Source organism: Gloeophyllum trabeum (assembly GCF_000344685.1).
Source record: "Gloeophyllum trabeum ATCC 11539 unplaced genomic scaffold GLOTRscaffold_00001, whole genome shotgun sequence".
NCBI classification, from domain to species: Eukaryota; Fungi; Basidiomycota; class Agaricomycetes; order Gloeophyllales; family Gloeophyllaceae; genus Gloeophyllum; species Gloeophyllum trabeum.
In genome coordinates this window covers 2,916,602-2,935,467 of record NW_006920410.1, presented here as the reverse complement: position 1 = coordinate 2,935,467, position 18,866 = coordinate 2,916,602, and the positions used below count along the sequence as shown (strand labels likewise).

General features: G+C 52.5%; 7 protein-coding genes across 7 annotated transcripts; 3 read left to right on the top strand and 4 right to left on the bottom strand.

The window, feature by feature from the left end:
* Window positions 1–754: 754 nt before the first annotated feature.
* Window positions 755–1,703, bottom strand: GLOTRDRAFT_90285 (uncharacterized protein; the record flags this gene model as incomplete). Its single annotated transcript, XM_007863055.1, has 6 exons — window positions 755–897; window positions 930–996; window positions 1,033–1,087; window positions 1,170–1,300; window positions 1,374–1,415; window positions 1,479–1,703. 6 exons carry the CDS (start codon window positions 1,701–1,703, stop codon window positions 755–757), a joined length of 663 nt encoding a protein of 220 aa, XP_007861246.1.
* Window positions 1,704–3,111: 1,408 nt separating this feature from the next.
* On the top strand, window positions 3,112–4,958 carry GLOTRDRAFT_109234 (uncharacterized protein). The gene is made up of 3 exons (XM_007863054.1): window positions 3,112–3,150; window positions 3,243–3,250; window positions 3,305–4,958. The coding sequence occupies exon 3, from the start codon at window positions 3,527–3,529 to the stop codon at window positions 4,556–4,558; it is 1,032 nt and encodes a 343-aa protein (XP_007861245.1). The 5' UTR covers window positions 3,112–3,150; window positions 3,243–3,250; window positions 3,305–3,526; the 3' UTR covers window positions 4,559–4,958.
* A 598-nt stretch (window positions 4,959–5,556) lies between these two features.
* On the top strand, window positions 5,557–6,008 carry GLOTRDRAFT_102654 (40S ribosomal protein S27; the record flags this gene model as incomplete). The annotated part of the gene is made up of 4 exons (XM_007863053.1): window positions 5,557–5,559; window positions 5,640–5,751; window positions 5,817–5,927; window positions 5,983–6,008. The coding sequence occupies 4 exons, from the start codon at window positions 5,557–5,559 to the stop codon at window positions 6,006–6,008; spliced, it is 252 nt and encodes an 83-aa protein (XP_007861244.1).
* Window positions 6,009–6,462: 454 nt separating this feature from the next.
* On the bottom strand, window positions 6,463–9,292 carry GLOTRDRAFT_31223 (uncharacterized protein; the record flags this gene model as incomplete). The annotated part of the gene is made up of 13 exons (XM_007862047.1): window positions 6,463–6,564; window positions 6,616–6,663; window positions 6,718–6,754; window positions 6,870–6,965; window positions 7,015–7,046; window positions 7,106–7,231; window positions 7,285–7,578; window positions 7,694–7,882; window positions 8,168–8,487; window positions 8,538–8,556; window positions 8,620–8,780; window positions 8,830–9,126; window positions 9,175–9,292. 13 exons carry the CDS (start codon window positions 9,290–9,292, stop codon window positions 6,463–6,465), a joined length of 1,839 nt encoding a protein of 612 aa, XP_007860238.1.
* Window positions 9,293–9,681: 389 nt separating this feature from the next.
* GLOTRDRAFT_113454 (histone deacetylase) lies at window positions 9,682–11,799 on the bottom strand (the record flags this gene model as incomplete). The annotated part of the gene is made up of 13 exons (XM_007863052.1): window positions 9,682–9,815; window positions 9,856–10,005; window positions 10,055–10,222; window positions 10,273–10,522; window positions 10,576–10,668; window positions 10,720–10,861; window positions 10,914–10,944; window positions 11,008–11,115; window positions 11,171–11,245; window positions 11,310–11,427; window positions 11,490–11,565; window positions 11,617–11,669; window positions 11,749–11,799. The coding sequence occupies 13 exons, from the start codon at window positions 11,797–11,799 to the stop codon at window positions 9,682–9,684; spliced, it is 1,449 nt and encodes a 482-aa protein (XP_007861243.1).
* A 163-nt stretch (window positions 11,800–11,962) lies between these two features.
* On the bottom strand, window positions 11,963–13,177 carry GLOTRDRAFT_53579 (uncharacterized protein). The gene is made up of 6 exons (XM_007862212.1): window positions 13,084–13,177; window positions 12,717–12,987; window positions 12,394–12,653; window positions 12,285–12,326; window positions 12,212–12,235; window positions 11,963–12,153 (listed from the first exon to the last, which is right to left on the bottom strand). Exons 2-6 carry the CDS (start codon window positions 12,919–12,921, stop codon window positions 12,064–12,066), a joined length of 621 nt encoding a protein of 206 aa, XP_007860403.1. The 5' UTR covers window positions 12,922–12,987; window positions 13,084–13,177; the 3' UTR covers window positions 11,963–12,063.
* A 196-nt stretch (window positions 13,178–13,373) lies between these two features.
* GLOTRDRAFT_69029 (succinyl-CoA synthetase beta chain, SSC-beta) lies at window positions 13,374–16,603 on the top strand. Its single transcript, XM_007863051.1, has 10 exons — window positions 13,374–13,454; window positions 13,508–13,576; window positions 13,629–13,801; window positions 13,855–13,945; window positions 13,998–14,347; window positions 14,401–14,640; window positions 14,702–14,790; window positions 14,843–14,957; window positions 15,018–16,269; window positions 16,327–16,603. The coding sequence occupies exons 1-9, from the start codon at window positions 13,416–13,418 to the stop codon at window positions 15,100–15,102; spliced, it is 1,251 nt and encodes a 416-aa protein (XP_007861242.1). The 5' UTR covers window positions 13,374–13,415; the 3' UTR covers window positions 15,103–16,269; window positions 16,327–16,603.
* Window positions 16,604–18,866: the final 2,263 nt, after the last annotated feature.

Here is an 18,866-nt window from a genome sequence, read left to right as displayed (position 1 = left end):
CTGATAGCGACTTTTTTGTGGTCCTAGCCTCACTCCATATGCCCGAGCGTGACCCTCCTAGCTCCCAATCTGACGCAATATCTGCAGGGAGATCTCCGCATGTCTTGTGACACGTTGTCGCCCCCGGCTGCGACGCTGTTTCTAGGCCACGAACCCGAAGTTCATCATGTTTCGAAGCTCCTCTCGCCCCTCAGCGGCGCGCGATTAGCCTGAGGAAAAGTGTGCCTGGTTCTTGGACGAGGACGTCAGCTCGTAACACACTGGGTTAACCCTTGTCATTGCACGTAAACGTGGAGGAAACAGCTAATTCCGGCTTTCCAGGGTCAATTCTCTCGAGCTGAAGCTCGGACGTTCTCGAGAGGCGATTGACTTTCGACCCACTTCAGCTTGGGCCTCCTCTGGGCTGACTATCGTTGACCCTGGGCGCTGCACTTCCTGTAGATCATCTTACTACAGGTTCAAAACTCCAGTCGCTGTCTTTAAGCTCCTTGGACTTGCGTAGGACAGCTTCTGTTTCCTGTGTCTAGATCTACACTGAACAGTGATTGTTACATTTGAAGTGATTCTGAAACTGTGTAGTACCGGATCGTCTGTCGGTAACCTTGCGATGGCTCCGAATCGAAGCACAGACTGCCTCAGCCATCTTGGTGGGTCTTGACTTTGCATAGGCTAGCCTCTGTTTCCTCCCAGCGGGCCTCCCAGCAGGTGTTCCTCTCTGCTTACGGTGGCGAAGGAATATACCACGTATTTATTGTTATGCCTTACACGCTGACACGCTATGCTTTGCCCTCCCAGTGATATCGCCGTCCGCAATCCGTTTGTCAGTGACGCTATGCAGGACATCGGACAGCTGGTTGGTGTAACCATTCAGTTGGCTGGTCGCATGATCACCTGTCTCTATGGCGACACACGAAGGACTATTCACCGACCGAACGAGGCTGTCATTTGCGGCGAATCACCAGGCGTGATCACGCAAAATGATGTCGACCCTACTGGCTAATGTCGAGAAGACCAGGACAAGTGGCGGCGCACATTGTCTAAGTACGGCACGAAGTCCGGATGCCACTGCTGCATCGCAGCTCCTAACCTGACGATGTGAACGAGGTTCAGCTCGTCCAGCTACTCTCAGATGGATGAGTTCGTGTGTTCTATCCTATTGTCTGATGTACACTTGCTGATCCTTCGCGCTCGGATACGCCACTCCGATTATCGCGTTGCAAATTGTCGGACCGAAGACAGGACGCTGTCGATGTCCCATTGGATGCACTGCCGACTGGTTGCCATTCGTCCACCCAAGCATCTCAGCGGCAAACATCAAGAGCGCCATTGGGGACAAACGACCAGACGCCCCTGAGTACCAGTCAATAACGCACCAACGTTAAAGACAGTCCTTCTCCCTTATCACCGCCCCTGGCCTAGAACATCGAAGGCAGTCAACATGGATAGGCTTTTCTCTTTCTTTGCGGCAGCATGCTTACTCGTGGCAGGCCACAAAGAGTCAACGAGCCACACCCGATACGGATCTGTGCCATTCCACGATCTCGACGTTTCCGAATCCAAATCGCAACTCTGGTATCGAATGAAGAAATAGGTGGACCCACAAGACGCGTCGGTGGTATTTGCGTTTCTTTCTTCGTTGTTGATGTGGCCTGGCCATCGTGGTTCAGGCGTGCGGCCGATCGACCCTGACTGGGACTGGTCATGCTTTTGGGCTCTGGCGACACCTGGCACGAGGCTACATTATCAAGGCCCGGATGACTGGATACGCATCGCCGTGCGCTGGACGATCTGTCACGCTCTGCAACAATGTATATACCTGCGGACGTGATAATATCCTGTGACTTCACCCCGGTAAGCGTTCAAATTCTCGTTTTGGAGTCCTCACGGTGAGCTGACCGCTTTTGGATGATCGCTAGTGTGGCTAGTCCGGTCAGCGTGACGGATATCCTTCGGGGTCTGTGCCATCCTGGACTCCTTGCTCGTGGCCACGCCTGCGAAGGTCGAGGCTTCGAGCTGGGAAGCCACACATTTTAATTTTACCATGAAACACATTCTTGTGAGTCGACCTCTTAGGTATGACCAGAATACAAGAGCATATCGTCCATAAGAGTTGGTGAATTTGAAATACGGCCGACGCAACATATAGGGAAGAGCACTTGATTTTAGATTAGGAATAAGGTTGGTAGAGCTTCCGATACGCCCGCCTCACGCTCTCATGGTACATACTAAGACTCCGTCGGTGGCGAAATGGGAGTGGGTGCCTTGTGGCTACTGGCGGACTGCTCTGGGCATCGTAAGCCACGTACCGCCGCAAATACCAAGAGCAGAAGAGCGGGTCCTTCACCTGGCATATCCAAGCGAAGTTGTGACCCTTGATAGCAGGCAGAATGGGAGAATGGACGTGAAGGGGAGCACTTTGCCCACTCTGACTAGGGGCCCTACTTGACAGGGCTGACGGTGTCTCCGCTGCTTAAGCGCTTAGCGCTTGGTGGGTGGACCCGCTATCCACTACACTTCCCATTCCGTTATAGACCACGCTTCCCAGAGACACTCGAGAGGGAGTATTTCATACGAGACGGACGTGCACAAGCAAGTTTCAAGCAGGATAATTACAATGGAAAGGCGATGCGTGCACCGACAGGTCGGGAATGACTTCTTCACCGGGGGAGAAGGCGTCTGGAATGATGTGTATGGCTGCGACTAGGGACATCATTACCTCAAGCGACAGCATAAGGACGTCGCAGCAAAGGCCCTATTGTTGGTCTGCCGTAGTAGTGCCAGGTTTGTACATCATAAAGCAGCCCTGAGAGCGAACGGAAGGTCACATTACAACAGTGTAGACGGAAGCATTTTTGAGCACAATAACGGGGGAAGCCCCCGATAGGGGGACAATTGTCGGCAGTGGCCGGCGGCACTTGAAACTCCGCGTGGGCAGGCATTGTTGCCAAAAATGGAAAGGCGCTTTTGTACAGGGCGTCTCATTTGTACTCTCGGTGGCAACAGTGCTTGCGCGCAATGTCCGAGTCTGGGCATTGTTGGGTGGGCGCTTTGCGGGACGAGGGTGAATATAAAGCGGGCCAGAGCAGCCACGGTTTTCTTCACCAGGATCCCGATCCAACCGCCTCCTGTCCCCGTCTCGTTCCAGACCAGGTAGGCAGCGCCTTGCTATTCCATCAAGCGGTCCGCTGACTTTTGCTTCCGCTCTGCTGCGCCCCCTCTTCGCCCCGCCTGCCGTCCTCCAGCTTGTTAGGTTAGTCAGCCGTCAGACTCGCCTGCAGCATATAAATACTGACCGCCCCTCCAGACACTTTTTTTATTCTCGTCGCATTTGCTACGCATTCGCCGTTTGCATTCGAGCAATCTCTGCATACCACCAGCATCTAGTCGCCTTCACGAAGCCTCTCTTACGAACTTCAGCGAGACTCAATATCCGCAACCCATCGCAGGTCGATTTATCAACGTTCCTTCAGGAGTTCCAACGTCTCCTCATCGCTCATCACCAGCCATCCCTTATATTTCTATCGCAATGGCCATCAACGTTTCTGCCGTTCCCCAGTCCCTGTCCCTCTCCGAGGCTGTTACCCAAGCCGTCCATCATATTACCTTCTCATTAAACGGCCGCCTCCCGGAAGAGACCCTCCGGAAGCTTCAATTCCTCCTCGTGTCCAATTTGTCCACTCACTTTGCGCCCTCCTGGGATCCCACCGACCCTACCAAAGGCTCAGGCCGTCGCTGCCTCCTGTTCTCTCAAAATTGCCCGCCCCGCCTCGTCCACGCTGCGTGCGTTGCTGCCGGTGTTGCATGGCAAGACTGGGCCCGGGCCCTTAGACACCCCGACTTCGAGCTGTTCGTCAACCCCGGCTGCATCTTCGCCAGGTACGGCGAGTGGGGAACTCCCTCCTTCCATGTCACCACCCTCTGGGAGCCCAGATTGAGTGAGGCAGATATTCAGAGTCAGATCCGTAGCCAAGCGACGGCTAAGCTTGCCGCTGCTACGGATGCCAGGAAAGTGAAGGAGGAGAGTCCCAAGACGCTCGCCCAGCAGCTCTTGGAGGAGGACCAGGAGCAGATCGGTGAAGAAATCCTTGCTCTCATCGCTCATGAAGTGCGCGAACCCACCTGGTTGACGCCCATTCTTGACAAGTTTCCCGTCCCTTCTGCGCCCCCTAAGTATCTGTGCCCCCCGCGCAGGGAGGACTCCGTCTCCCCCGTCTCTACCCACTCTCGTTCGTCTTCCTCCTCGGATAACTCAGAGTCTTCGGAGTTCTCCTTCTCGTCGAGCGGTTCGTCGTCTTCGATGACGAGCGTATCCAGTGCTGGGAGCATGGAGAAGAAGAGTGATGCGGAGAAGCTCATGTCTCGGAGGGAGAAGGCCAGGCAGGCGCGGGTTTTTATCGACAAGAACAAGAAAGAAGTGACGAGTTACGAAGGCGGCAGGACGACCGTCCTCACGGGCGGTGTCATGCTCGGTGGCCCGGCCAAACCCAAGGTCTATCAAGCACCGAAGCCCTCAAGGGCCGCTGCTCCCACTTCGCCCGCGTGCTGGCGCCGCCTCTAATTCTTCCTCGATGGCCAATCACGACTCTCAAGCGAATACCCCACACCATTCACGAAAACTGAAAACGACACAGAGACACTATTTTCGGGACCCTGTTCACATAACCTACCGCACTGACTTCTTAATCCGCTGTTTTCCTGCTGTGCACTGTCCATATTCTCTTTTGCTCCGCTGCTGTTTCATTAGCTGTCATCCGTGACAAAATTGTGTAGCCTATTCGCCTCGGGATTCGTTTGGTCGTGCTTGCTGTCTATATTGTAGGTCCATGTAATTATTCCGCACCCACTTCCCCTGTTTCCATATCTCCGACTTGTGTCCTTACATTGCCTGTATACGTAGTAAGCCGGAGACGGCCTGGTCATACACCGTGTGTATAAATATAGCTGGTTTGGGAGACCTCTACTGCTTTGAGTTGGTGCGATTCATGCCATATTGCAACTACTCGAAGACTAGCATCCAGTGCCTTCAACGCTAACTAGTATTCTGTACCATTTTTTCCTTAGTCCTGTTTTTACTTCGACTTGACTGAAATTGTAACAGAGACGGTCGTTGGAAATGCAGACGCCAGGACGTCGTTCACGGACCACGGTTGTCGTGCGATTGCCACAATTTCTCGAGCCACATGTACAAATAGCAGCGCTGTTATGGCGCCAGGCGGAGAGCCTTCCTACATCGGGTTCAGTATCGCGTCTTTTGTCTTCAAATTCTTATTATTCTATGAACAACATCCCTTCGGTCGGATGTCACGTACGCATATTTACTTCGGGGCGCCCGGCATTGGCAGTAGGAATCGGTGTGACTTGGAATTTGTCGCAGCCGCCACAGTTCGGAGCCTGCCGAGTATTCAAACTCCGTTCAAACCTTATATGTCGAGGGGTCATCACTAATACACTTTTCCCTTGGGTCATCGCTACTCAGCGCAGCGTCAAAAAGCTCGCCTCAAGAACCAAAAGGACCGCACCGTTCGTTGGAATCACAAGACACTCGCTGCGCCCATCATGGTACGTACAGCTGGCTCGGAATTCATGGAGAAAATGCTGACCAGGGAACCTGATACGCTCGATCTTTCCTCACATGACAGACTCTCGCCGTCGACTTGCTCAACCCCCTCCCCGAGACTGAGAAGAGGAGGCACAAGCTCAAGCGTCTTGTGCAGTCGCCCAACTCATACTTCATGGATGTCAAGTGCCCTGGTGAGTAGTCCCTGCTTTGGTTATCGACGATGAGGGCGATCCTGACGGGAGGGGATGCGGCGTAGGTTGCTTTGCCATCACGACTGTCTTCTCGCACGCACAAACTGTCGTTCTCTGTGGCTCTTGCTCCAGCGTTTTGTGCCAGCCCACTGGTGGTAAGGCCCGGTTAACTGAGGGTGTGTAGTTCTCATGCTCCGTCCCATGCATCGTGGTCTGATGATTCGTCCGCAGGCTCTTCCTTCCGCCGGAAGAACTAAGTCATCCCACTGGTTCATCTTCCGTGTCGCTTCATCCACGTCTGCACTCACTCTCGCACTCGCATGTAACACTCCATGTTTTGCTTTGCCATCCCATCGGACAGGGGATAGTATGATAGTCTTATGTCACCAGTACTTTTCTAAAAGCGCGGTCTCTCATGCCATGTACCCACAGGTGACATGGAAAGTATTGCGTATGGTCTGGGGGCGAGCTTTTCCCCGCTGGAGCTTCACGCTGAGCAGGGATGTGGCGCGAACCAGGGTAGGATGCTGTGTATTCGTAAACCCCTCGACGTTGTGTACGATTTATGAAGACGTCTGCTAAGCATCCAACCAAGTATGATATTATTGAGAACCAAGCGATCTACGATATCCGAGCGATTATATGCAGTACGTTATCTCTAGGGGTGCAAATAGGAACGGACTACCAGACTAGGCTTCTGGGCGGCAGCCCTTATAATTTCGCCTTCGTCTCATTTGCTGGTGGCCGTCGGTCCGCGCGGACTACACCCTCCTGGCCCATAACAGCGACTAGCTTGCCGTCTCGGGTGTACATCTTGCACCGATAGTCGTCAGTAATTGATGAGATAGATCGGTGATTACGCACTTGTCCGTGTACCACACCACGCCCAGAGCCTGTCCGCGGTGAGGTGACCTGAGATGGAAGGTAAGAAAGCTAATTTCGACTGACAGAATGATGTCCCCTTACAACGTATAGCAACCAGTCATCGCAGCTGAAATCGTCGCTGAGGGTGAACAGCTGCTCAGTAATCTACTTGACGGTTACAGGCGATCGAGCAGACCTATAGTAATATACACTGTGATCCAAGGTCGACTGCGAAGTCCTGATGAGAATATAACCCATTACGGTAAGCAATAGGACTCACCATCATGGCCAACGCATCAGGTCCCCTCGATAAACGTTTCAGACCAAGCGTATTGGCGGATGCACCGATGCTGATGCCGTGTCAGATGCTGCATACACAGTGTTGCCACAGGAGCTTACAATAATAGGTCAGACATATAGCCGAGGATTGCCTGTGACATACAGAACGCGGGTGAGTTCGATAGCAGAAAGGGTAATAAAAATTGCTAACTTTTTGATATGGAGCATCACGTTTAGGAACCTTCTTGGCCCTCATCCAGTGCATATAGATGGTCGTACCATGCCCCGTCGAGCGAGCTCCGACGCTCCTAACTTCTATGGGGCTCTTCATTCTTTCCTACACAGTATACAGTGAGCTACATCACAAACCGCTCTCAAGGAAACACCCACTTCACGGTATTCCAATAGGATGTTCTTTACTTTCTCGTTCGACGCCCCGTTCGCATCCTTGAGGTATCGGTCTTCCTCCAATTCACACTCTTCGGGGGCCGGCACGGATGGCATGGGCCATTGGTGTTCGGGCTGCCATGGTTCGGGCTTCTGGAACGAGCAGAGGAGGATGAAGACTATCTTTCCATTTTGCGCTGCCTTCACGGATCGGGTCGTATATGACCGCCCCTCCCGGAGACGCTCAACGTAGTACAGTATGGGGACAGCAGGGGACGCGCTCGTCAGAAAATAACACTTATTCAACGGACTGTCAGAAGCTTTGATCTTAGGGCGCATGTTGCGACCTACATGTAAGGACTATCGGGATACATGTCATTCACTGCAATGGAAAACAATCTAGGATGCGTACGTGTAAAGTGAAAGCAGGATTCACGCAGTTCGTTGCGGAGACGACTGCCTGGGAGATAACCTGTCCACCAAACACGCCCCGAGCGCGGACGGGAAGCCAAAGGGACTTGGATCGGAACAGATTCACGTCTATCTGTTCCACGTCCAGGGCCGTCGAGATCTGCTCATGTTCTGCTTGTCCTTCGGCCATCTCGGATACTTAGGTTTGTTCAAAGAAAGCAACTAGAAAGCAGAACTTGGGAACGACATGACCATCCGGTTGTGCAGTTATATTCGTATGAGAGCTGAACGGACGGCCTAGGGATGCGGGTACGGTAATACTGTTGCCGGATGTGTCCGCCATGTCTGATGGTGCTGAGTTCATTGATGCATGTGATATCTGCCCTCATTCCAGAGCGAAACCAAAGAGAACCCGCGAGCGACGGGCAACCTAGAATTCCTCGACCTCTATCGTAAACCCGCATTCATGGCACACTTGCTTGCCTACACCGTCGGGGCCCTTCTCGACGACACCAAATACATGCTTGTGCTCTGCGTCCTTGCGCTTCTGCCATACCCCCTCGCGCGTCCGACGTCTTAGCTCCTTAAGACCCTGCTCGAACTTCTTGTTTTTCTTCTTCTTCTTCTCTTTTTCCCTCCGTTCCCATTCCGCATCCAAGGCTTCCGGGGAGCCCCATTTCTTCCAGGCAAAGTCTTCCACTTGGCACCGGAGGAACAGCATCATGTTCGCATATGTCGACTTGTGGGGGTTAGCCTTCAACAAGTGCGGAAGGAGCTCTTGGTCTCGGAGTTCCGCTGGGAGAAGTGTCAAGTTTGCGAGGGAGTCCATGAGGTTAAGAGCTTACCATCTGTCAAGAGGTAATCCTATTAAGCGTTCATCAGCAACGCGTACAGTCGACGAGTCCGATAGAGGCTTGAGTTACACACCTCTTTACATTCTGTCTTCGTCAACAAGCTGTACTTCTCTGGCCTGTCATTCTTGCATTTATTACACACGAGACAACCGAAGATCTTCTTGTATGTTTGATCAATGTCTATTGATCCGCACTCTTTGCATTTCGGGTTAAGCTTGGGGTCCAGGAATATTGCTGTTACTGGACGTCAGAAGAAAGTAAGCCGAGGTGAGGGGACACTCACGAAGGTCCAGGGTCTGCTGGGCCCGCTGTTTCTCCCGCTGTTTCTCCTTCCTCCTCAAGTCTTCGTCTACCTCTTTGTCGTCCTCAATCAAGAACCCACCCTTCGAGTTCGCCATCTTAGACAGATCATATTCGAAATACTTCCCAAGCCGTGAATCCCGCTGCAGTGGCCGCGAAGACTGCGGTGCAGTCGGCGAATTTGACGATGCAGGTACGACGCCTATAGGCCGCTTGTTGTTCGCATTTGGTATGGATGATGAAGAGGCGTCTTGTTCTCTTTCGCGCTGCTTAGCCTTCGCTGGGGATGACTCAGCGAAAGCGGGAGACATGGACGACAACTACGTACCGAGAAGTCGATTGATCTCTACGCGCCTGACATGTTCAGGTGTCAGTGGTAGTGCCGATACTGAACCCTCTGAGCGGGGAGGCGTTATAGGCCTGGCGCTCGAAGATGCCTCAGCCATTGTGTTGCTTGCCGTGGTCCAAGTAGAAGCGGTTTGAGCAGTGCCGCCACAAGCGCCAACGATCGGCGCCGTAATTAGCGCGTCCAATGACTCTAGTCACGACCCCGGTCAGCGGTCACGCGGACCGTAACGTAACGTGCAGGGTATGCACCGGTCCGTTTCCGGCAAGATTCAGCATTACCCATTATCGTATACAAACGTAGCGAATACAGACAACAAACATACCATCCCGCAAAAGAATACAAAGCTAGCCATGAGAGGTCATGAAGAAGCCTGCTGCTCATCAGACATGTCGTTTGTTGAAGTACCTGCATTCTCCTCCACAGAAGGCGCCACAGACTCTTGCGCTGGGGGATCCACATCCATAGAGTCGGTGCTTCCATTTGCCATCACCGGCGGCATGGTCGTATTGGCACTGGGTCCAGCGCCGTGAGATGCAGAGCCTGCCGCTGAGCTGAGATTGATGCCCATGACGCCCTTGAACTTTCGCCCCGAGCCCGACGTGCTACCGTTAACCGACGAACTATCGCGCTCACGGTGTGATCTGTGATCTCGCCGCCCACCTTCCCCTTCATCGTCCGAGTCTGAGAGCTCTCCATCCGCTTGCCGCCTCGTGTCAAGCAGCCTCTGGTGGCGACGTTCATCCGGCGGGATCAAGTCATCCTCTGCACCAATGTCGTCCATCATCTCGTCGATCGGTAACCGGGGAACATCTGCGTGATAAGTTAAAAGTATTCTTCCTGCGCAATGGATAGAACTTGCCTTGCATCTGCACACTGGGAGGACCCCCTTGCCGCCTCAAATTATCTGACAGAATGTTTCGCACCCTATCTAGGTATCGAGGCGTGTTCATGTCTTCCATATTAGAAGGTTTTACATCCAGTTCGTAAGTGGGGCCGAAGTATTCGTAATACTCATTCATTGGTATTGCTGCAGTTCAAACGATGAGACGGAGACAAGTGCCGAAGTTTTATACTCACATGGCGATAACTCGACGCCCGTTGCAAGGCCCGTTTCAAAGGCCCAAGCACGGCTGACGTTACGCATGGTGTAGCCACCCCCACCCACCATCAATAACGGCTTGTTGAAAGATTTCACGAACTTCACACAGTCTGCATGACCTTTCATGGACAGGTTAAAGCAGCCAAGCTTGTCGCCTGATAAGGAGTCGGTGCCACACTGCAACACCACGGCTGAGGGGTCATAGGTGTCCATGACTTGTTGAATTACCTATAATAAGGTGAGTAACATTGGTGTCGAGGGAGCGCGACGGAGCAACGAACGGGTCGAAACACATCACGATATGTTTGGTCCGTGATTCCATCACGTAGTGGGAAATTCAGGGCATAGTATTTCCCTTTCCCGATGCCTACATCCTGTCCAACTGCGTCAAGGACATACAGCGTTGTGATCACGAGCGCACTCACCCGCAATTCACCAGTACCAGGGAAGTATTCCCCGTATTTGTGGAAACTACACGTCATGACTCGGTCCGTGGTATAGAAGGCCTCTTCCACTCCGTCTCCGTGATGCACGTCAATGTCAATGTAGAGAACGCGCGTATGGTATCTAACGCAAGACGAATTAGCTGCGAAGGTAGCCAAACATACGAGCCACCAACCTTAACAGCTCCAAAATACCCAAGACAATATCTGATTTACAAAACGGGACTTTTCAGTATGAGATGCAACAGCATTTATAATTGAATCTATTACCATTGACATAGCAGAAACCACTCGCTTCATTCTTTTTGGCATGGTGCAGGCCACCCGCCCAATTAATAGCAATATCACATTTGTCTCGGCTCAGCCTAGCAGCACCCTCTGCATTCAATCAGTACCGTCTGAAGCGTGCGAAGCAGAACTACCTCCCACATACCCATCGAGCCCCCGGCAGATATTGAGCAGTAGTCAAACATTCCATCGAAAACTGGGCAGTCGTCCCCGACGTTGTCTGTGAAATTGGGCGCAAATGAGGACAGAACGATGAATTGCCTCATGTTAAAGAAAACACTGACATTTGTACTGTTCTTTGACGTAAGATCCCATGTTGCTGGGAGTTATTCGACTAAGGAAATCGATGTATTCATCCGAGTGGAATTGCGTCATCTCGCGTTTGGTGGCGGGTTTAGCTCGCTGGATATGGAGGGAGGTTTCAATGCGTACGGTGCGACGATGGCCCGAGACATGTGGCTTACGAATATCTCCATCCGCTTGTAGAGGCCATAGTTCATGACCAAGGAGTGACACATCCGTATACGCGTCGGCTTCATACTGAGAAAGGGCATGAGATATAGTATTAGGTATGCATTGCCGAGTACTGACGGGTGTCCGGGCCCATAGTGAAAGCCTCCAATGTCGGAATCGAAGAAGTAGCACTGTCACGTCCGAAAGTGCCGTTAATCACATACAGTCCTCCTCCATAATCATGAAGTAACATGACGACCGCAAACGCACCACCCGCTTTTTCTGGGTTTCCTCTGGTACAGGGGTCCATTTCTCAGACATGGCGGAATAACAAGGCCGAAACGGGTCAATGGAGCGCCTGTGGCTGAGAACAAGTATTTGAGACACGTGACTTTGACAGAGAAGCCCTCCAGCATGGGCGTTTGTTTGGCAAAAGCTTTAGAATTCAACAAATTACGTCATTTCACTACTGAACGCCCGCGATTGACAGTGAAATAGAATCCATGTATTCCGGTGTAGCAAAGGACCCTTGCTACCAAATGCTACTACACACACGGTCAACGAACGGAAGTCCAATGTCTACCATTAATATTTCGCTTTCCCTAGTGGCGCGTCGCTCCCCTTGTGGACCAGAGTTGAGGGTGCAAAGCCGAAGGACTCCTCGAGTGTGAGGTTCTGCGTAGCACCGACATTGGCAAATTGACACGAAATGCCGAGCTGGAGGATAACGTACCATTTCCCCTGCTATGACACGAATCTGGAAGGCGTTCAGCCAGCTTCAGCAAGAAGAAGTTCAAGAATATTACCATTGACCAGTGGTGCACCGCGTGTAGCGCGCCAAACCACAGCTAGCGAGTGTTATCAGCCGGGTGACTCACGACCGTATCGCCGTATCGGGAGCAAAGGAGAACGTACCTCTCTCCCGAAGGACGTCTGTAATACCTGCGGGAAGGGCGTGATGGCATTCAGGGTCATGGATTCGTCTAGACGAGCATTAGGAACCACGGTCTCCAGTTGAGTGATGGTCTGCAGTAGAGCATTGCGAGCAGCTTGCAAGCTTGTCTCCATGGGTGTATTCCTCGATCGGACGTCATAGTTGAAAATGTACGGCGGCGAAGACGAGATGCAGTCTAGTAGGATGACAAAGTGATCGCGAGCATGTCGAAGATGTTTGCCTGAACGAGAACACCGCGATCCAGTGAGCAATAGATCTGAATCTGGAATAACCTGGGACATACCGATGGTCGAACCAGGCAGGTATTGCGACTGCACTGTTAGCTGGTCATCCGAAGTCAAAACATTATCCACTAAATCGACTGCTTGGGACAGGACGGTTGTAGCGACCGTCAGAAGCTGCTTCAGAGCGGTCTGCTCGTCCGTTTGGGTAAACTCTCCTTCATTGTGATCGCCTCTGGAAGAGGTATGTCCGACCATCTCAGGCATTCGTCAAGTGTTGAATGTTGAAAATGGAGAATAGAGGGTGGAGTAAGCTGTCAAACCTGGGTATTGCTGTAAAACGATTGGTGACGAGTCCCGAGCGATCCCACGCAGGTAAAATGAGCTCAACGCGAGGCAAAGGAGCAGGGGCATAATATTAGGTCTTACAACTTGTATTCTACACGTGGATGTTCCTCTACCAAATTTCGGACGACTCAAACAAAGCGGAAGCAGCCCGAACTCAAGGAGAGGATGCGTGGACTCTCTGCCAGAACTGTGCCTAAGCCGTGCTCGTGAGAGAGGCTTGGTGAGAGACAGGAAGATAGGTTTGAGCGCCGCCAACCGTCGTCGTCGTTCTGGTCAACGTGTAAACGCGTCGAGCGTCCCTGTGAAATCAACTGCTTGCTGACAAATCACACGCTTACCCATTCTGCCTCCCGGTACCGTCTCCTCCGTACATTAGCAGCCGTGCTGGCAAGCCTCCTTACAACCCTTTAGACATGTTGGCGTCCTTACGGAAAGCGGGCGCGGTAGCTCGTGCAAGTAGCCCCTTGTATAGATGTCGGCGAAACTGACCAGACGCGTGACTTAGGCTGCATCTGCGGGTCAGAAGCGTTTCCTGTCCATCCACGAATATCAATCCGTGAACCTTCTAAATTCCGTACGTCCCGCTCAATCTCAACTGCATGCATGCTGAAATGAGCGTTCTGTAGTACGGTATCCCAACGCCCAAGAGTGTCGCAGCCAAGACTCCGGATGAGGCGTATAATGTCGCGAAGAACTTTGGTCAAGATAACCTTGTGATCAAGGCGCAGGTGCTCGCTGGTGGACGCGGAAAGGGCAAGTTTGACAATGGGCTTCAGGGAGGCGTACATATGGTAGCGAGGTGCGCTAGAAATGCTCAGCGCAGTGTTGTCAGTGCTCAATACTTCTGGTTAGTCCCGAGCAGGCCAGAGAGTACGCCAGCAAGATGATCGGCGCGAAACTGATCACAAAACAGACAGGAGCTGCAGGCCGAGTGTGCAATGCTGTGCGTATGCTGCTTGCTGAAGAGCAGCTCACGTACTTACTATGTCAATCAGGTCATGTTGGCTGAGCGCCGAGACCCTGCACATGAATACTATGTCGCGGTCTTAAACGACCGTGCGACGGGTGGCCCGGTGCTCGTGGCGTCCGCCCAGGGGGGGATGAATATCGAGGAAGTGGCTGCGAAAGACCCCAATGCCATCATCACGGTACCTATCGACTTTGAGAACGGCCTGGACAGGGCCACTGCACTTAACCTTGCTACCAAGCTGGGGTTCAAAGGCGATCAGGCGAACCAAGAAGCTGCTGACATTTTCATCAACCTGTACAAGATCTTCAAAGACAAGGACGCGACTCAAATTGAGATCAATCCCATGGCTGAGACGACTGACGGTCATGTTCTCTGGTGAGTGCGGCTGTTTCGAGCAATTGCAGGGCTATGTATTCAAGTAACAATAGTATGGATGCTAAGTTCGGGTTCGATGACAACGCTGAATTCCGTCAGAAAGATGTCTTTGCTCTTCGAGACATCACGCAGGAGGAACCCTCTGAAGTCGAAGCTCAGAAGCACAATCTCAATTTCATCAAGCTTGACGGTAGCGTAGGGTGTCTGGTTAATGGCGCCGGTCTGGCTATGGCTACAATGGACGTCCTTTCGTTACATGGTGGGAACCCTGCAAACTTCTTAGACGTTGGAGGGTAAGTCCTTTCGACCGATAACTCTTGTTAAGCTACTCATGCTATGATCGATTTCTCACAGTGGCGCTACGCCTGAAACAGTCAAGAAGGCTTTCGAGCTGCTTGTGTCGGATCCGAAAGTCAAGAGTATATTCATCAACATTTTCGGAGGCATGCCATGACCACGATCCTCCCTAATCCCCTGTAGCTGATTGTACAATAGGTATCATGCGCTGCGATTATATCGCCGAAGGTGTAATCAACGCAAGCAAGGAATTGTCATTGAAGATTCCTCTGATAGTACGGTTGAAGGGCACCAAAGAAACGGAGGCGAAGGAGTACGTTACCTCAGTCAATTGTCCCAAGAAATGATTTAACGCGACGACTCATCACCATAGGATGATCCGTCAGTCTGGCATGAAAATCTACGCATTTGACGGGCTCGATGAAGCTGCCGAACAAGCCGTTCAGTTAGCTGCGTAGGCACACCACAGTGTCCCATCTCGGCTTTAATACCATATTATTGGAGGAATTGGGTATTGCGTGGTTGATAAATATTGGTGACAGAGAAGAACAACACCATGGAAAACATTGCAAGGAAAACATCTCAGATAAACATGTTGCGAAGCGAGCTAATTACCATGCCGATCTCGCGAAAGCAGTTGGTGCTGTTGATGAGTATCCATTAATCTGCTGATGACCCGTAGGATGATGAGCTGCTGCTATATCGTATGGCGATCTTGGCTGGGTTTGCGGAGCAGGGACAGCAGCGTATGAGTGACCCGGTGTAAGTGGTACATGGGATGTGTGAACCATGACAGGACTGCCAGGGTATATAGAGGCGTGCGGATTTGTCGGGGTACCATGCGACATACTGGGACTCATCATTGGCATCCCTCCGGAACGATGGGAAGAGCCGCTCGATAGTTGAGCCGGGGGATTCTGCATATGCGACGGTGGCATGGTATACATCGGTGAAGAAGGATAAGGAATCATCGGCGTTCCGTAAGGCGAAGGAACCGCTCTCATCATGCCTGCTCCTGCAGGCTGAGGTTGAACAGGGACCCAGACAGTTTGGCTATACTGCGGTGGATGTCCATTTACTTGCATACGACCAGGCACCGGGCTGGGTGCCATATGCGTCGGATAGATTACAGTAGGACTCGGAGAGCTGAGCATCGGTGAAGGATATGGTCCATACGTCGGCCGCATTCCGGGATGTTGGAGAGGAGGATACGGTAAGCTCATGGGACGTGGGACAGATAAATTGGACGGAGGGGACAAGGCCGTTCGTTGACTAGACGTACTAGCGCTGGCGGGGGACGATGGTACTTGTTGGAATGCTCGCGTAACATCCTGTATCGACATGCGAGACGAAGGACCAGGGGCAGTGGGAGGAGGCGTTTCGCCATCTTCTGACTTTACGTCGGGCACCGTAAACGGCAGAGCGGTTAGATCGTCCGCGATGCCCTCTAGTGAGTTTACAGAGGGCAGGTTAGCCTTATCTGATGCCTGCGACCAAACAATCTTTAGATGCTCTGGATCAGGCCCGCGAGACGGTGAATCTTTCATAGGCAGCATCAAAGACGAACTTCCCCAAGTGGGATCAGCACTATGAGAAGCTGTCGACGTGCTATCCGTCTTTTTACCCTTTTCGGCGGTGTTCAATGTGTGAACATGGCAATGTAAGATAACACTAGAACGTACCGGTTCATCCTGACTCCTCCTATGAACTTGATTCTGCCTATCAACTGGAAGGGATCGACCATAATCTGGTTGCTGAGCGTTGACGGCTTGAGTAGTGGGCGGAGGTGATAGTTTCTCAGTGGTCGCTTTTCCAGAGGCTAATTCGCTCGGTGCTTCGGCACGATCTGAAACCTGAGAGCTCTTCATTGACATCGACTCAGAGTCATCCAGCTCACTTGAGACCGTGAAGTTGACGCTAGGCTTCACATCAGCTACGGCGATGTTTACACGGGCGTCCTTGTAGAATGCGACAGCGGACCCTGAAGGCATTTTTGGCTGGGATCTCGGCCGAGGCGACTGAGGTTCCATGCTACCTGCGTACGAGTTACCATTGCGAGGGCGCTGGTGTGTTGAGGCCTGTGGGAGGTCTGGTGGTGGTGAGCGACTGACAGTCTGAAGGTCATCCTGTTGCGCGTCACTGGCCGACGATCTCTCCGTCGATACTCGTGAAACTTGTCGCCAGGATGCAGCACTGTCGGCACCCCCGGGACGACCAAATGCCCCAACACTACTTAGGCTTCCACTGCCAGCAGTTGCCTTCGAGTTGGAGGCCAAGGGCAAATTGACTGTAGGGCCCCAATCTCCCGAAGAATCCAAGCTAGACGCTGTTCCTGCGGGTCGTATCTTCGGTAGCAGAACCCGATATCTAGGTTTGCCCCTTGGAAATAAGACAGCATCGACCGACAAAAGGCGCCGGCTCATGCCCTCGACGGGAGGATGCCAAGAGAGTATGTCCCATCGGACTGGATGAGGATTATTTCTGAACTGACTAAGCTGTCGCTTTGATGGGGACTCAAAGGAGCGAGAGTACTTCGGCAATCGCACGACAAAGGCATTCCAAGCCGGCTTAGGCGAACGAGGAGGTTCTACGCCGGTCACGTCGAAGGTTTCATCTGGCTTCGGCAGCCCCTGCAATGTATTCGGTCGCGGACGAAGGGGAGGAGGGACAAATTTGGGCTTGGCCTCTGGCTCTGCATGTGGGATGCCGCTTGTAACTTCGGGGTTACCAGGTGAACTCATTAGTTTCGCATCGCCCGACTTAGCATCGTGATGCTCGTGGACATGCATATCATCCAGTACGCCCTTGATCCGAGACATAGTATAGTCCAACGTTGACATTGATGCTTCTTTGAATCTTGGCGAGCGTGGCATTGAGGCATTCCCTTGCGAGACAACAGGCTGGGAGTGAACGTGACTATGCTCTACTCTTGGAGGGTGATGTTTCGGAGACGATGGCAGAGTTGCAGACGTAGTGGTGGAAGCATTCGTGGCGTACACGGTCGTTATACCATCACCAGACTCAGGACTGTCGGAAGGGTGAACTCCCGACCGTGGCAGAATCGATGAGGGGGGGATGGGCTCGGACGTCGGCTGGGGCTTACGCCTCCATGAGGGCTCGTCTTCCTTGACTGGGATATAATCATCGAAGAAGTCGCTGGCAACAGGTCTGTTAGGACGGACGCGCGCCGGATAACCTACCGTCGATTTCCCTGCGTCATTATCGGGAGCAGCAGGGCTATGCCTTCCTCCCACAAGCTTCCCTAAATCTGCGAAGTCAAAGACTTCCAATTGTTCATCGGGCTTCATTTGCAGTGATTCAACTTCGGGTATAACCGGAGGATGAGCAAGGCGTGTTGCCAGAGATTCACCGGTAGATTGGGACTCAGATACGGGTGTAGCAACTTTGCTCCTCCAAGACCCTGCTTCACTTGCACTGGTGAAGGCACCTGTACTTCCTGCGGGGAAAGATGTCCTTCTTGTTGTGGGTGGTGGGCGAACAGCAGCTGCTTGAGATGGATGTGGACGCAAGCCAGAAGTACCATCCGATGATGGATGAGAATCTACACGCGCACTCGTGCTGTTTGGATGAACATCCGCATCCTTATCTTTGGCAGGACGCACAGCTTCCTCGATGACCCTGATGACTTGCTGCTCCTGTATTATATGGGTTCAGTAAGTTGCAGACCGCACAATAACCCTCTTGCTCACGTCTACCCTCTGGTTCCGAGAATCCGAAGCCTGATCTCGCAGTTGGACACCTTCCCGTGCTTTCATCTTTCCCTCGAGTTCAGCCGCCTTACGTCGTGCTCGCTCCCGTTCGCGTTCGCGTTCTTCCTCTTCCTGCTGTCGCCGTAAACGAGCGCGCTCCGCCGCACTGTGCATGGCCGCCTTCCGCACCTCTTCGTCAATAACAACAGGTATTGGGTGTATTGCACCAGACTGCTCCAGAGGAGTCTCATTGACGTGGCGCTCTTCGGCTACCGCCGACGGCTTGTTCAACCCAGTACCGCTAGCAGGTGATAAAGATACATGGGATGCCTGAGGTGAAACGGAGGGATGGGGTGGACGCGGGCGCTGCGTCAGGTTCACCAAGTGTGGTGGCAATTGTCTGCTAGTATCCCGAGGGGGATGAGTGGGAGGCGTGGGTAGAGGGGTGGGATGCGAAGCAGATAGACGTCGGTACCGGCTCTCAAATGCAGCATCGAAAGGCCTCTCTCCAT

Excerpts from the sequence above, each read along its gene's own strand:
- GLOTRDRAFT_109234 (XM_007863054.1), top strand. The coding sequence starts at position 3,527 with ATGGCCATCAACGTTTCTGCCGTTCCCCAGTCCCTGTCCCTCTCCGAG.
- GLOTRDRAFT_53579 (XM_007862212.1), bottom strand. The coding sequence starts at position 12,921 with ATGCCTGAGATGGTCGGACATACCTCTTCCAGAGGCGATCACAATGAA. Across the intron at positions 12,654-12,716 it reads CCTGCCTGGTTCGACCATCG|GCAAACATCTTCGACATGCT; the intron begins GTATGTCCCAGG and ends GTTCTCGTTCAG. Across the intron at positions 12,236-12,284 it reads CGGTGCACCACTGGTCAATG|ATTCGTGTCATAGCAGGGGA; the intron begins GTAATATTCTTG and ends AACGCCTTCCAG.
- GLOTRDRAFT_69029 (XM_007863051.1), top strand. The coding sequence starts at position 13,416 with ATGTTGGCGTCCTTACGGAAAGCGGGCGCGGTAGCTCGT. Across the intron at positions 14,641-14,701 it reads AACTTCTTAGACGTTGGAGG|TGGCGCTACGCCTGAAACAG; the intron begins GTAAGTCCTTTC and ends GATTTCTCACAG. Across the intron at positions 14,791-14,842 it reads ATTCATCAACATTTTCGGAG|GTATCATGCGCTGCGATTAT; the intron begins GCATGCCATGAC and ends ATTGTACAATAG.